At 37.5% G+C, this 13,444-nt stretch overlaps 2 protein-coding genes across 3 annotated transcripts; both read left to right on the top strand.

Annotated features, from left to right (window-relative positions):
• The first annotated feature begins 1,371 nt into the window (after window positions 1-1,371).
• On the top strand, window positions 1,372-5,672 carry LOC121654085 (UDP-glucuronosyltransferase 1A5-like). The gene is made up of 5 exons (XM_042007966.1): window positions 1,372-1,401; window positions 2,069-2,103; window positions 2,335-2,633; window positions 2,728-3,441; window positions 4,340-5,672. The coding sequence occupies exons 3-5, from the start codon at window positions 2,340-2,342 to the stop codon at window positions 4,922-4,924; spliced, it is 1,593 nt and encodes a 530-aa protein (XP_041863900.1). The 5' UTR covers window positions 1,372-1,401; window positions 2,069-2,103; window positions 2,335-2,339; the 3' UTR covers window positions 4,925-5,672.
• Window positions 5,673-10,248: 4,576 nt separating this feature from the next.
• On the top strand, window positions 10,249-13,236 carry LOC121654086 (UDP-glucuronosyltransferase 1A5-like). 2 transcript variants are annotated; one of them, XM_042007968.1, is made up of 5 exons: window positions 10,249-10,406; window positions 10,441-10,464; window positions 10,540-10,832; window positions 10,924-11,637; window positions 12,177-13,236. In XM_042007968.1, exons 3-5 carry the CDS (start codon window positions 10,545-10,547, stop codon window positions 12,759-12,761), a joined length of 1,587 nt encoding a protein of 528 aa, XP_041863902.1. In that variant the 5' UTR covers window positions 10,249-10,406; window positions 10,441-10,464; window positions 10,540-10,544; the 3' UTR covers window positions 12,762-13,236. The 2 variants fall into 2 exon arrangements, with proteins under 2 accessions (XP_041863902.1, XP_041863901.1); XM_042007967.1 differs by having other exon boundaries at window positions 10,249-10,464.
• The last annotated feature ends 208 nt before the right edge of the window (window positions 13,237-13,444 follow it).

Here is a 13,444-nt window from a genome sequence, read left to right as displayed (position 1 = left end):
TTTTCACATACAGATATTATGTCAAAACCTGCCCAACACACTTAATGACATCATGAGCCACTTGTCTGCTGCAACAGTTGAATGAGACCAGCATAAATTTGTTTCTCTGCTTTCATGTCACATATTGCCAGGTAAACAATGTTTTCATTCCTGAATTCCTCTACCATTATTAAAAAAGTGTCTGTCTCTTAGTCTGGTTATAAATTTCCTGCCAATTAACACTGGAGTTCCCAGAGCTACGAAAACATTTTTAAAAATGTAAAAATGACCATCTTGGCTGTTCTTGTGTTAAATGAATCTAATGTATACAAAAACAAAGACTTAGCACCAATATATATTTGCACATTTGAACTGAAGGTAAAGTCAAAAGTGACAATTTCTGTGTGTTGCAGAGTCAAAAGCCTTGGTTGAGTATGTGATCTGAAAAAAAAATAGGTCATTTAGTGAGGTGATTAGATGTGGTAGAGGGCGGGGGACTCCAGGAGAGGCTGAAAATCCTCGGTCTGTGTATTTAAAAGCTCATTTAATGCATTGACTCTCACCGGTCATATTCATCAAAAAGCAGTTAAGTTGCGGGTTCAAATGCGAAGAGTTGGACTGTTGGACTGTGTGGTACTCCTGTTGCACCACAGTGGACAGATAAGACAGTCACCACCCTCTCTTCAGATATACTGAGAAGGTATGTGTGAGATGTAGCTTTGGTTGTGTGCATATTTTTATTGTTATTTTTATGTTATCTGATCAAACTGATTTTGTATTCTAAATGATGAAAATTCTTCTGAGGATTCAAGGTTCTAGATGTAAACTTAGATTCTTTATATAAAGTACAAAGCAGTAAACACCATGATCAAAACAGGGATAGATGCCTGACTGCATATTATGGAGGGTGATAATCTTAACAACCAGTTAGTTTGTATAATGTTTTTATCAAACAGGAGTCGTACACCAACAGCACAGTGTTAACAATAACTCCTGGAGCCCATATCTTTAAATCTATAGCTACACTTTTGATCAGTCAGTAAAGTCAAATATAAAATTTGGTGTCCCATGGCACTTTATTGAGTTAAACTGTTGACCTGTAAGTGGCTACCTGCTGTGTCAGCTCATATCAAAAGGCCATGTCTTAAACATACATTTATTATACATAAATCTGCATAATTCCCAAATTTCCCTGAGGACTCTCCAAAGGGATTAATAAAGTATTTCTATTCTATTTCTATTCTATAAGTTCATAATGAACAGCTTTTACATTATAGTAAAAAAAAAAAAAAAAATAAATATGTGAAAAACTTCATATGTTTTTCTTTCCTTTTTTCTTATTTAGTTGAACAACCAAATGCTTTACTTTGTTGCATCAACATCCTCACACTAAAGATGCCACTGGTAAACAGGGAAATAAAGGTAAACACATGTGCTATAGTGAGTTTCAGTAGGTGCAGCAGTTGTTGTTTTGTTCTACCCATAGATGTAGATCCTGATGTTCAAACAATACTGTATTACCTAATTCAAACCATAATGGTTTATTCTGACTTAAGTTTTTCTAAAGTATGGAAGCTCATGATAATGTTGTTAATCTGGACGAAGGTTGTGGGTGTTTTTATGTTGCTTAATGCAGCAAACAGTAGCAAATGTGGGGTGATGAAGTTTATCTGACCATGACTGTGAAGTGATTCTACTCTATGAAGAAAGCTAAACAAAGTCAAACAAAACAATCACAATTAAAATAAATAAATAAATAAAAATAATAAATTTACAACATTATCAAGAATTTGAATTTTTAAGGTCTACATACTTGATGTGATGTAGAAAGAAATGCCACAGAATTTAAAATTAATTTCAGAGGCACATGAACCTTACAAGTGCACTACCAGTTATTTAAATTAAGCAATGAAGCTACAATGACAGGGCATAGAAGAAATAATCAATTTTACATAGGCAAAGCAAACATAGTTGCCTTTTGTGCCATATGGCATGTGGCTGATGTAAATCATTTACTTAGTAAGGACAGATTATATAATACACTGGAGTTTGAACTCGAGCATGTAATAAATGAACCCATTGTCTGCAGGGAAGTAGGACTACCATCATCTCTCTTGGCAACAGGTAAGTGTATTTCAGAAACATTATCTTGCTGTGGCTGGGATCATGAAACTATCTTTTCTCATCAGAGGCTAAACATTTCCACTGGATTTAACTTGTAGCTGAACATATTTAGTTAAGAAGAAGAACATTTTTCTGTGCTGTGTTTACCTAATGATCACTTTCTTGATAAACTGTGATACGTTAACCACTGTAGTTGCTGAGGATTGTGTTTATGTCTCTCTGGTATTTTAGGGGCCATGCTACTGCACCGTGTGTGTGTGATATTGGCATTCTTCGGTTTATGCCTGACTTTCTACACACCACAATGTGAAGGAGGAAACATTTTGGTGTACCCCGTAGATGGCAGCCACTGGATCAATATGAAGATTCTGCTAGAAGAACTTCATGCCAGGGGACACAACTTGACTGTGATCAGAGCCTCTACCAGCTGGTACATCCCAGAAAAGTCTCCTCTCTACACTTCCATTACTTATGAAATGGGTAAAGATGTAGAGAACTTTTTTGATGTGTACTTTGAGAAGCATATGAAGGTAGGTAATTATGTATATACTACATATGTTTCGCCTCCATGTGTAATTTAATTAAATAGACATGAAGATAATCCCTTATCATTACTTCTTTTAGATACAGAGAGAAGGCGCTTCACTGCTGACATTCCTCAAGCTCACCACGGCTTTCCTTTCTATGCTTTATCAGGGCCATGCACTCTGGGTTGATGCTATAATTCAAATCTTTGAAAATCAGAATTTGCTCAGAAGCATAACTGATTCTCAGTATGATCTGGTTCTCACTGATCCAGGAATAGGACCAGGGGTTGTATTAGCCAAATATCTCAAGCTGCCCTTGGTGCTCAATGTGCGATGGATCACCAGTGGAGATGGCCACTTTGTGTTGGCCCCCTCACCACTCTCTTATATTCCTGTGCCAGGATCTGGGTTAACAGACAAAATGGATTTCATCCAGAGGGTCAAAAACATGCTTTTCCATGGAATCATATTGTTCCAGGAAAAAATCGTGCTGGGGCCTATTTATAATTCTCTCTGTGATAAATATATTGGAGGTGGACATGATATTGTCTCACTGCTTCAGGAAGCAGATATTTGGCTGTTCAGGTCAGATTTTGTGTTTGATTTCCCCCGACCCACGATGCCAAATGTCGTCTACATTGGAGGGTTCCAGTGCAAACCAGCCCAGCCTCTACCAGCAGACTTTGAGAAGTTTGTTCAGAGTGCTGGGGAGCATGGAGTGATCATCATGTCTCTAGGAACTATGGTTAACGCCCTGCTCAAAGAGGTTGCTGATGAAATTGCCAGTGTCTTTGCCAAGATGCCCCAGAAGGTAACATGCACAGTGATTTCTCTTTTCTCTGCAATGTTGTGGATTTTTATATCTGTTACATTTTCATATCAACTCATTATTCATTCAAAGTTGGCTTCAGAACTATTTCATTAGTGACACAAATTTTATAACTTGCCTTTTTACACCAAAATTGCAGCTGGTTGCCTTACTTCTTTAAGGTGCAGTGGCATGTGAGGATGTGAACATCTGCAACGTATTATCATAGACTTTGTGTGTAGATTGTCCACTCAGTTCACTTGTTAAATCTCCAGAATATTAGAGATAGTGAGTGAACATGTTAAGATATTCTACAGAGAACTACAGCCCAATATAAAGTAGCCCAATCAACATCTGTGCAGGTAAGGCTTTGTCTTGTCAGCTGACCTGTATGCTGCTTTCTGTTCTCTACCTGCTGTTATGTATAAACTTGCAGTACTAATACAATGAAGAGTCTCATCTACAATTTTCACCATTTTCTAGAGAAAACACAACAGTTTCCTCATAATTTGTGCCTTGTACAGTCTCCTGCGTGCTCTAGAGAGCCGTTATTCTTCACTTCCACCCTCATATTTTCTGGGCTGGACCAAACATCTGCAACAGAAAACCTCCATCTGTGATCTGCTTTAGTGAACAGCAACTGCAGAAAAAGACTAACCAGATTGTTTTCTATTTTCCCCTAAAATCTCAGTTTGTTCATGTGTGGAAATTACTCTGGAGACATATGCAAAATGTGATGTTGACAGATTAGAAGAGGATACTAATATATATTTATTTGAGTTCAGTGATGGAACATAGCACAGAGGTTGCCTATCAAGTAAATGCAGGAAACATAAATAACCACATAGTTAAAAAGAAATTAAATGAAAATCTTTTTTGTACTTGTTTGTCTTCTGATTAGGTGATATGGAGACATAAAGGGGAGCCCCCTTCTACAGTGGGCAACAACACTCTTATAGTAGACTGGATGCCACAGAAGGATCTCCTGGGTCACCCACAGATCAAAGTCTTTGTCGCTCATGGAGGAACCAATGGAGTCCAGGAGGCCATTTACCATGGGGTGCCAGTACTCGGCATTCCCTTGTTCTTTGATCAGTATGACAACCTTCTACGTCTGCAAGAAAGAGGGGCTGCAAAGATCATTCAGCTAGCTGATGTTAATGGCCACACTTTTGAGGAAGGTATTAAGGAGATTCTCTATAAGGACAGTTACAGGCAGAACATACAAAGGCTGTCGCGTTTGCACAAGGATCAACCTATAAGCCCTATGGATCGGGCTATATTCTGGGTAGAGTATGTGATGCGCCACAAAGGAGCCCCTCACCTTCGTACAGGGGCTTATAAGATGCCCTGGTACTCATACCACAGTTTAGATGTTCTTCTTGTATTGTTGGCTGCAGTGACTATGCTCCTTTTCTCTGTTTTTGCTGTCTGTAGATTTATATGCTGCAGAAGAGCAAAAAAGTCTAAAACTAAACAACACTGATTGTTGATGAATTTATTTGAGAAATATGTAATTTTGAGTTCCCACCCATTTTATATTCAGATAAATAAAGAAATTGTCTCTGATTTTAAAAACACTGAGAAGTGAAGTGTTTAACATGCCATTAAAAAAGCGACTGTCAAAGAATGAATTATATCAAGTTCTGTTAATAAGAGAAGCAGCAGTTGAACATAATTGTGTATTAAGTAACATTAGGTTAATATTTGCATCTAAAGCTACAGGCCAACATTCAAAGGCTGTCAAGGTTGCATGAAAATCAACCATCAACTCCCATTGGTCAGGCCCTGTTCTGGGTAGAGGTTGTGATGAGCCACCATGGTGCTCTTCACTTATGTACAGAGGCTTACAAGATGTTCTGATACTCATATTATTGTTTAGGTATTTTTTTTTTGTAATGTTGACTGTAGTGACTCTGCTGCCATGGTCTGCGTTGGCTACTTTTAGGTTCCAGTGCTGCAAAAGAAGAAGACAAAAATCAAACAGAAATGGCAGCTTGTTTGGACTGTTTTTATTCCTATTGGCATAGATTTTAGATTCAAGGTGCTGCAAATGTTTCTTGGGTCTATGCTGTTATAATGACATTACTTTGTTCATGCAAATTTGTTTGCAACACTATGATGGGAATCACCGGTTTTACAATATGCTTTACAAAGACTTAAATTAAACTTACTGTCATCTCAAAGAAATTAGTTTGAGGTGATATATGACAGTTTTATAATATGATACATTACCTTCATTATAAAAACAATAAATGAATGTGGTCATAATATATGTCTATTTCAAAGTCAATTTCATGGCTTCTAATATTCCTTTGTTCTTTACTTTTAAAAGTTAGACTGCAACAGTGAGTGAATACCTCTTTAAAATATTGCTCTTTTTTGGTGCTACTGAATATCTTTAGTGAAGAGATGTGATGTCACTTAAGTTTCATTGAAGAGGAAATCACAGAAGGTTTATCCCTGAGAACAGTGTAATCAAGCTTCAGAGCACACTATCAATTTGTATTTCTTGCATGACAAATTCAATCCACCTCCAATAACAACACCGTGTAACCAAAGACAGTTCAGGCTTCATGAGGAAGATTCTTCAAGTTATATGTCCAACAAGAGATAGGCAATCTCTCAGTTTGGAGTATGGACCTACATAGAGCCTTTACAATCTAGAACTATAAAAAGCATCAGCAACAAATGAATTTCTATTCATTTTCTATACTTATTTAATCTGTTCATCTTATTCTGTTAGTTAGGATACCCAGTACACTGGTGGCGACGTCCTCACGTTACAAAAACAGTAAACTAAAAGACTTAAAAGATGGCCAAAAATATTAATCCAAGCATCAAATGTGGCTGAAACATTTTAATTTGGCTGGGCTGTTGTAGGGCAGGCCTTTCTGATTAATGGTCAGAAATGCCATTAAATCCGTGTGTTTCTTAAGGTTAAACACATTTTCAAAACAAGAGTTAGCTCCACCTCAGGTGGTAACTTTGTGTTATTGTGTGGTTTTGGAACACATGTAAGTCCAGATGCAAAATTACTCTAGTCACCAAACACAAGCACCTCTAACAGTGTTTATGTTTGCACCTCCAGCAAGATGTCAGATAATATGCTCAGAATCATAGCTGGAGTATAAGAACTGTGTAGGTAAGAAATACAATACCCGTAAGTCATCTGTGATAGCGTATCCTTAACTATTTAATAATTATGGTCTGTGGTAAAACAAAACAGCAATTTATTTTAAAGATTTAAATTCCTTTTCATGATCTCATTGTTAATTTGCCTATGTTGTCAATATTCTGTGGAGAAGTGTCTAGGAGTGCAAAAATGAGTAATTTAATCGTTGGAAATTAACTATTAATCATATATTGATCATATATTTAGGATTTTGTTTAAGTAAGCAGTAGTAAGATCAATTTTCTGTATGGAGCTTTTAAAGAAGGATAAGCAATTCCAGATTTTGCATTTACCAAAATTATGCCTCAAAGTAATAACTGGGAAATGTCCTTTAAATCAAATCAAATCAAATTGTATTTATAAAGCACTTTTCATGCACATAGCAACACAAAGTGCTGTACATAATAAAAACAAATGATGCATATTAAAAAAAAATTTAAAAGCCTTCACATGTCAAAGGATAAGACAAAAAAATAAAAAGACACAATCGCACACAAACTCACACACATACAAACAAAGCGCATGCACTCTCCCCCTCAACCGCTCATACCCCATTTTGTACAAACATGAACTCCCATCACTAATAACGGCTTCTGAACTGAAAGTATGCATAGAAATAATAATAAAATGAAAACATCTGGCTTGACGCTGCTGTGATTACACAGTTCATATCCTAATGGTTTGGCAACAACTTGCACTTTAGCAATGAAAGAGTGGATTATCATGTAAAAAAAAAATAAAATTTTTAATTCATTGCAGTTATGAAACTGGCAACAGAGTCACTGTTACAATTTAGTTCTAAAAACCAAATGCTACAACCTTAACAGACAGCTCCTCCTTTGGTTATTCCATGTAAAAGGTGATGGATGTTTAACCTCTGTGAAAGACGTTTTCTCCTCCAAACAGCAAAATATTTTAACAGTTGATCTTTTTAAAGCCTGTTACAAGACATGTTTTTGCGAAAAAAAAAAAAAAAAAAAATGAATGTGTCTTAAAATGCATATGTCACCAGGCAGCAGGACCCAGCAGAAACTGTGTAATATATATCTTTTTCCCCAAAGGAAAGTTGAGTACATGTTTTTCTCCAGTCAGTGTTTGAGGAAAGGAGCAACACCAAGGAAGCCATAGTGGACTGAAGGAAAGAAAAAACAGGTATAAAAAAATTGAAATGTATTTCACATAAAATATCACTTGGTCAAAATATTTATTCCAAATTTTAGTATACTAATGATAACATGGCTTGCTCTTTTCTTGAACATCAGCACAAACTTTTCTCAAAGGAAAGTACATTCTGTACATTTTTCCAGACTAAATTGTGAACTAGGCTTTTGAAAAATGTATTTTAAGTGAGTTACAAGAAGATGTAACTACAAGAAAAGAAAAAACAAGCAGTCAAATATTTTCTCTCTTTGTAATTTATTTCGATATTTGAGTACATTTCACACCTTTCAATGTGCTTTCCATTTAGTCCTACTACAGCCATGTGGAAGTGTCACAGATTTGTGGCCAGTAGTGGGAGGTTTACCATACACAAAAAGCAATGGCCAATTTTATTTTCTTGAATCAAATCAAATGCAATTTTATTTATAAAGTGCTTTTCATACAAAAAGCAACACAAAGTGTTTTACACAATCAAAACATTTCACGCAGATTAAAAAAATAAATGAAAAAGCCTTCACACAAGGGAATATATAATAGCAATTTAAAAACACACACACACACACATACAGAAAGCACATGCACACTCCTCCCACACCCCACCCATACCCCATTTGGCACAAAAGAAAACCCCCGTCGCTAGTTACCGCACCATCTTACAACTGACTGATCAGTTCTCTGTACTCAGATTCTTCATCACGGATACACCCTGCAACTGCAGAGTCACCAGAGTATTTCTGCAGATGACAGGACTCAGACTTATAATGGAAGTCTGAGGTGTACAGTGTGAAGAGAAATGGTGAGAGTATATTTTTAAATCCAGGTTAAAAACATTTCTTTTCTCATGCACCTATGCATGAAATCTGCATGTTAACTTTTTAACTTATCTGCTTTTAATCATTTTAATGTAATTTATTATTTTATTGTGATTATGTGTTGATGCCTTTTACTATTTCTAAATATCTGTAATGCCTTTGTTTTATGTAAAGCACTTAGAATGGTCCTGTACATGAAATGTGCTATACAAATAAACTGCCTTGCCTTGCCCTTGCCTTGTGGTGCTCCACTGCTGATTACCACCATCTCAGACACACAACCTTTCAGTCTCACAGTCTGTGATCTTTTTGTTAGGTGGTGATAAATCCAGATGGTACATTCACCTGGAATGTATGGAGCTTCTCACATGACAGAGCTGGCTGAACTGTAATAAAAGCACATGAGAAATCAAAGAACATGATCCTCAAAGTGCTGCCTGATTGGTCCAGATGAGAACAGGCTCTCTGAAGCAGGTAAAGGATGGTGTCTTCAACCCCAAGCTCATTACCATATGCAAACTGTAATAGGTCCTGAAAGGTGTTCACCTGCTTATTGAGGTGAGCCAATAACAGTCTCTCACAGAGTTTCATGTGATGTGAGATGTTAGGGACACTTGTCTGTAGTCATTTGAATCAGATGGTTGGGATTCTTTTAGGCACTGGAACAAGGCAGGTTGTTTTCCACAGCACAGGAACTCTTTTCTTACTCAGGCTGATGTTGAAAAGGTGCTGAAGAATCTAACATAGTTGTTCTGAGCAGGTTTTCAGATCTGCTTACACCATCTGGATGTGCAGCCTTGTTCTGCTTTAGTTTCTCCAGTTGTTTTTTCACCTGACTGCAGGAGACAGGAAGGCTAGAAGTGGAGGCAGAAGAGGTCTCAGTATGTTCTGATGTGGAGGGAGATGAGGCTGTGTTAAGGTCCATGACTGAGCTGCAGGGTGGAGGTGTGACAGGAAAACTGTGGGCTCATAGAGGATGTGTGGTCTGTTTGACTGGAGGCAGGAATGCTGAATGCTGTTCTGAACTGAACCTGTTGAAGAACAGTCAGCTTATGAGCTCAGTCCAGATTTCTGTCAGTCTGATCCCTCTTTAACTTGAAGCTGGTGTTCTTTTTCATTCCTAAACCACACATCCCTCATGTTGTTCTGCTGGAGCTGCTTTCTAACCTTTTCCTGTAGTCCTCCTTGCAAAAAGTTTAAGCTGTCCAGTTCTTTAGTACAGAAAAATAATCTGCAAGTGATTTGACAACTGGTTTATGATTAATAATTATAGGGATTTGCTGCTCTCCCCTTCTTAATTAGCAATAATATGAATCATTTTAGGCTTTGGTATCATTTCTCTGTAGTTTCTGTAGTTTTAAAACAGAAAAAAAATAATTTTGCTTGCAAACAATAAACAGATTGATTAAAAATGAACATAGTAATTAGCTGAAGCCCAGTTTTGAGTAATTCCACACAGAGTATTTACACTTGTAACATGATATGAAACTCGTGTAGCTTAACCTTACATAACCCACTGCAATATCCTTACGAAACAGGTCACAGGTTTGTATGGTGCAAGCACTGCTGGACTTGACTGAAAACACATTCACAAAAGTACAGAACACAGAATGCACTGGAAAGAGTGCCACCTGTTAAACACCTTCACTAAACTAGTTAACTGTGAGGACTTCACAAAGAAGAAATGATAGCTTTGTTTGTTATTTTGCAGAACGCTCAAAGCAGCTTCAAAAGACACGTGCCATAGGTAACTCATTTACCTGTGAAAGGTCAGATCATCTCTGAGGCTGGAGTTTGAACTCAAATATCTAAGAAAACCTTTTGATGGACTGTCAGTTTGAAGATAGGAGCAAAAAGGGACGTCTCTTTAGACATTAGGTAAGTACATCTCAGAAACTAAAATTAAAAACCCATAACACACTCAAGCTAATTTATTTTTGTCTGACATTTTAGGAGCCATGCATCGTGTGTGTGGAATATTTGTATTCTTCAGTTTATGCCTGACTTTCTTCACACCACCATGTGAAGGAGGAAACATTCTGGTTTTTCCTGTCGACGGCAGCCACTGGATCAATATGAAGATTCTGCTTGAAGAACTTCATGCCAGGGGACACAACATGACCGTGATCAGAGCCTCTACCAGCTGGTACATCCCAGAAAAGTCTCCTCTCTACACTTCCATTACACTTGAAATGGATGAGGGTTTAGAGAACTTTTTTGATGTGTACTTAGAGGAACATATGAGGGTATGTGATTATTCATATTTGTATTTGGTACTGATGTATTAATGCATGAAGGTAATCACTTTATTTCTATTTATTTATTTATTTATTTTAGGCCCAGAGAGAAGGAGCTTCATTGCTGACTTTCTTCAAGCTCACCACGCATTTCCTGTCTATGATCACTGAGGCTCATGCAATCTGGGTTGATGCTTTGATTCAAATTTTTGAAAACCAGAATTTGGTGAAAAGTTTAAAAGATTCCCAATATGATCTGGTTCTCACTGATCCAGCCATAGGACCAGGGGTTGTATTAGCCAAATATCTCAAGCTGCCCTTGGTGCTCAATGTGCGCTGGATCACCAGTGGAGATGGCCACTTTGTGTTGGCCCCCTCGCCACTCTCTTATATTCCTGTGCCAGGATCTGGGTTAACAGACAAAATGGATTTCATCCAGAGGGTCAAAAACATGCTTTTCCATGGCATCATATTGTTCCAGGAAAAAATTATGGTGGGGCCTATTTATGATGCTATGTGTGATAAATATATCGATGGTGGTTGCAACATCATCTCACTGCTTCAGGAAGCAGATATTTGGCTGTTCAGGTCAGATTTTGTGTTTGATTTCCCCCGACCCACGATGCCAAATGTCGTCTACATTGGAGGGTTCCAGTGCAAACCAGCCCAGCCTCTACCAGCAGACTTTGAGAAGTTTGTTCAGAGTGCTGGGGAGCATGGAGTGATCATCATGACAATGGGAACGTTGGTTAACGTGTTACCCAAAACAGTTGCTGATGACATTGCCAGTGTCTTTTCCAAGATGCCCCAGAAGGTAACAAATATTTCCTTTGTGCTTTTGTTGTCACATTTACTCCATTTGTGTGGTTTTTAAATCATCTCCTTGACTAAGTTAGCAGAAGAAACATACACAATATGGAAGGCAGAGGACGGTCACTTCACTAACAATTGTAGTTTTAAATTTTACTTTACATGGAGGTAGTTATGTAAAACTTAAGTGATTTTACAAGATACATTTTCACTTTTGATCCATGGTCAATATTGCCTTTTGTGGCATTGAATTTTAAAGAATATATGTTGCTTTGTCACAACTCTCATGATTCATTATAAGCCTCTGCAGAAAATGAAGGGATTGATTTACAAAGACAAACAAGAAAATTAGTTTTATGCTATGTGTAAATCAAAAGTGGCACATCTAACTTTTGATTATTAGATTTTGAGGTTAGATTGTAGACCACACTGTGTGTATATTTTTTTTTTATCATTGTCTGTCCTAAAATACTCTTTTACTTTATGTTTGACAGTGTTTAAGCCAGTGTTAAGGGTTTTTTCTGCTGCTTGTCTTCTGATCAGGTGATATGGAGATATAAAGGGGACCCCCCTTCTACACTGGGCAATAACACTCTTATAGTAGACTGGATGCCACAGAAGGATCTCCTGGGTCACCCACAGATCAAAGTCTTTGTCGCTCATGGAGGAACCAATGGAGTCCAGGAAGCCATTTACCATGGGGTCCCAGTACTCGGCATTCCCTTGTTCTTTGATCAGTATGACAACCTTCTACGTCTGCAAGAAAGAGGGGCTGCAAAGATCATTCAGCTAGCTGATGTTAATGACCACACTTTTGAGGAAGGTATTAAGGAGATTCTCTATAAGGACAGCTACAGACAGAACATACAAAGGCTGTCGCATTTGCACAAGGATCAACCTATAAGCCCTATGGATCGGGCTATATTCTGGGTAGAGTATGTGATGCGCCACAAAGGAGCCCCTCACCTTCGTACAGAGGCTTATAAGATGCCCTGGTACTCATACCACAGTTTAGATGTTCTTCTTGTATTGTTGGCTGCAGTGACTATGCTCCTTTTCTCTGTTTTTGCTGTCTGTAGATTTCTATGCTGCAGAAGAGCAAAAAAGTCTAAAACTAAACAACACTGATGTTGAATTTATTTGAGAAATATGTAATTTTGAGTTCCCACCCATTTTATATTCAGATAAATAAAGAAATTGGTTCTGATTTTAAAAACACTGAGAAGTGAAGTGTTTAACATGCCATTATAAAAGCGACTGTCAAAGAATGAATTATATCAAGTTCTGTTAATAAGAGAAGCAGCAGTTGAACATAACTGCGTATTAAGTAACATTAAGTTAATATCTGCAGCTAAAGCTACAGACCAAACATTCAAAGGCTGTCAAGGTTGCATGAAAATCAACCATCAGCTCCCATTGGTCAGGCCCTGTTCTGGGTAGAGGTTGTGATGAGCCACCATGGTGCTCTTCACTTATGTACAGAGGCTTACAAGATGTTCTGATACTCATATTATTGTTTAGGTATTTTTTTTTGTAACGTTGACTGTGGTGACTGTGCTGCCATGCTCTGCTTTGGCTACTTTTAGGTTCCAGTGTTGCATAAGAAGAAGACAAAAATCAAACAGAAATGGCAGCTTGTTTTGACTGTTTTTATTCTTATTGGCATAGATTTTAGATTCAAGGTGCTGCAAATGTTTCTTGGGTCTATGCTGTTATAATGACATTACTTTGTTCATGCAAATTTGTTTGCAACACTATGATGGGAATCACCAGTTTTACAATATGCTTTACAAAGACTTAAATTAAACTTA

Source organism: Melanotaenia boesemani, chromosome 15 (genome assembly GCF_017639745.1).
Source record: "Melanotaenia boesemani isolate fMelBoe1 chromosome 15, fMelBoe1.pri, whole genome shotgun sequence".
In the NCBI taxonomy this organism is placed as follows: domain Eukaryota; kingdom Metazoa; phylum Chordata; class Actinopteri; order Atheriniformes; family Melanotaeniidae; genus Melanotaenia; species Melanotaenia boesemani.
Note: the sequence above shows the minus strand (reverse complement) of the source record. Positions and strands in the feature narration are given on the sequence as shown.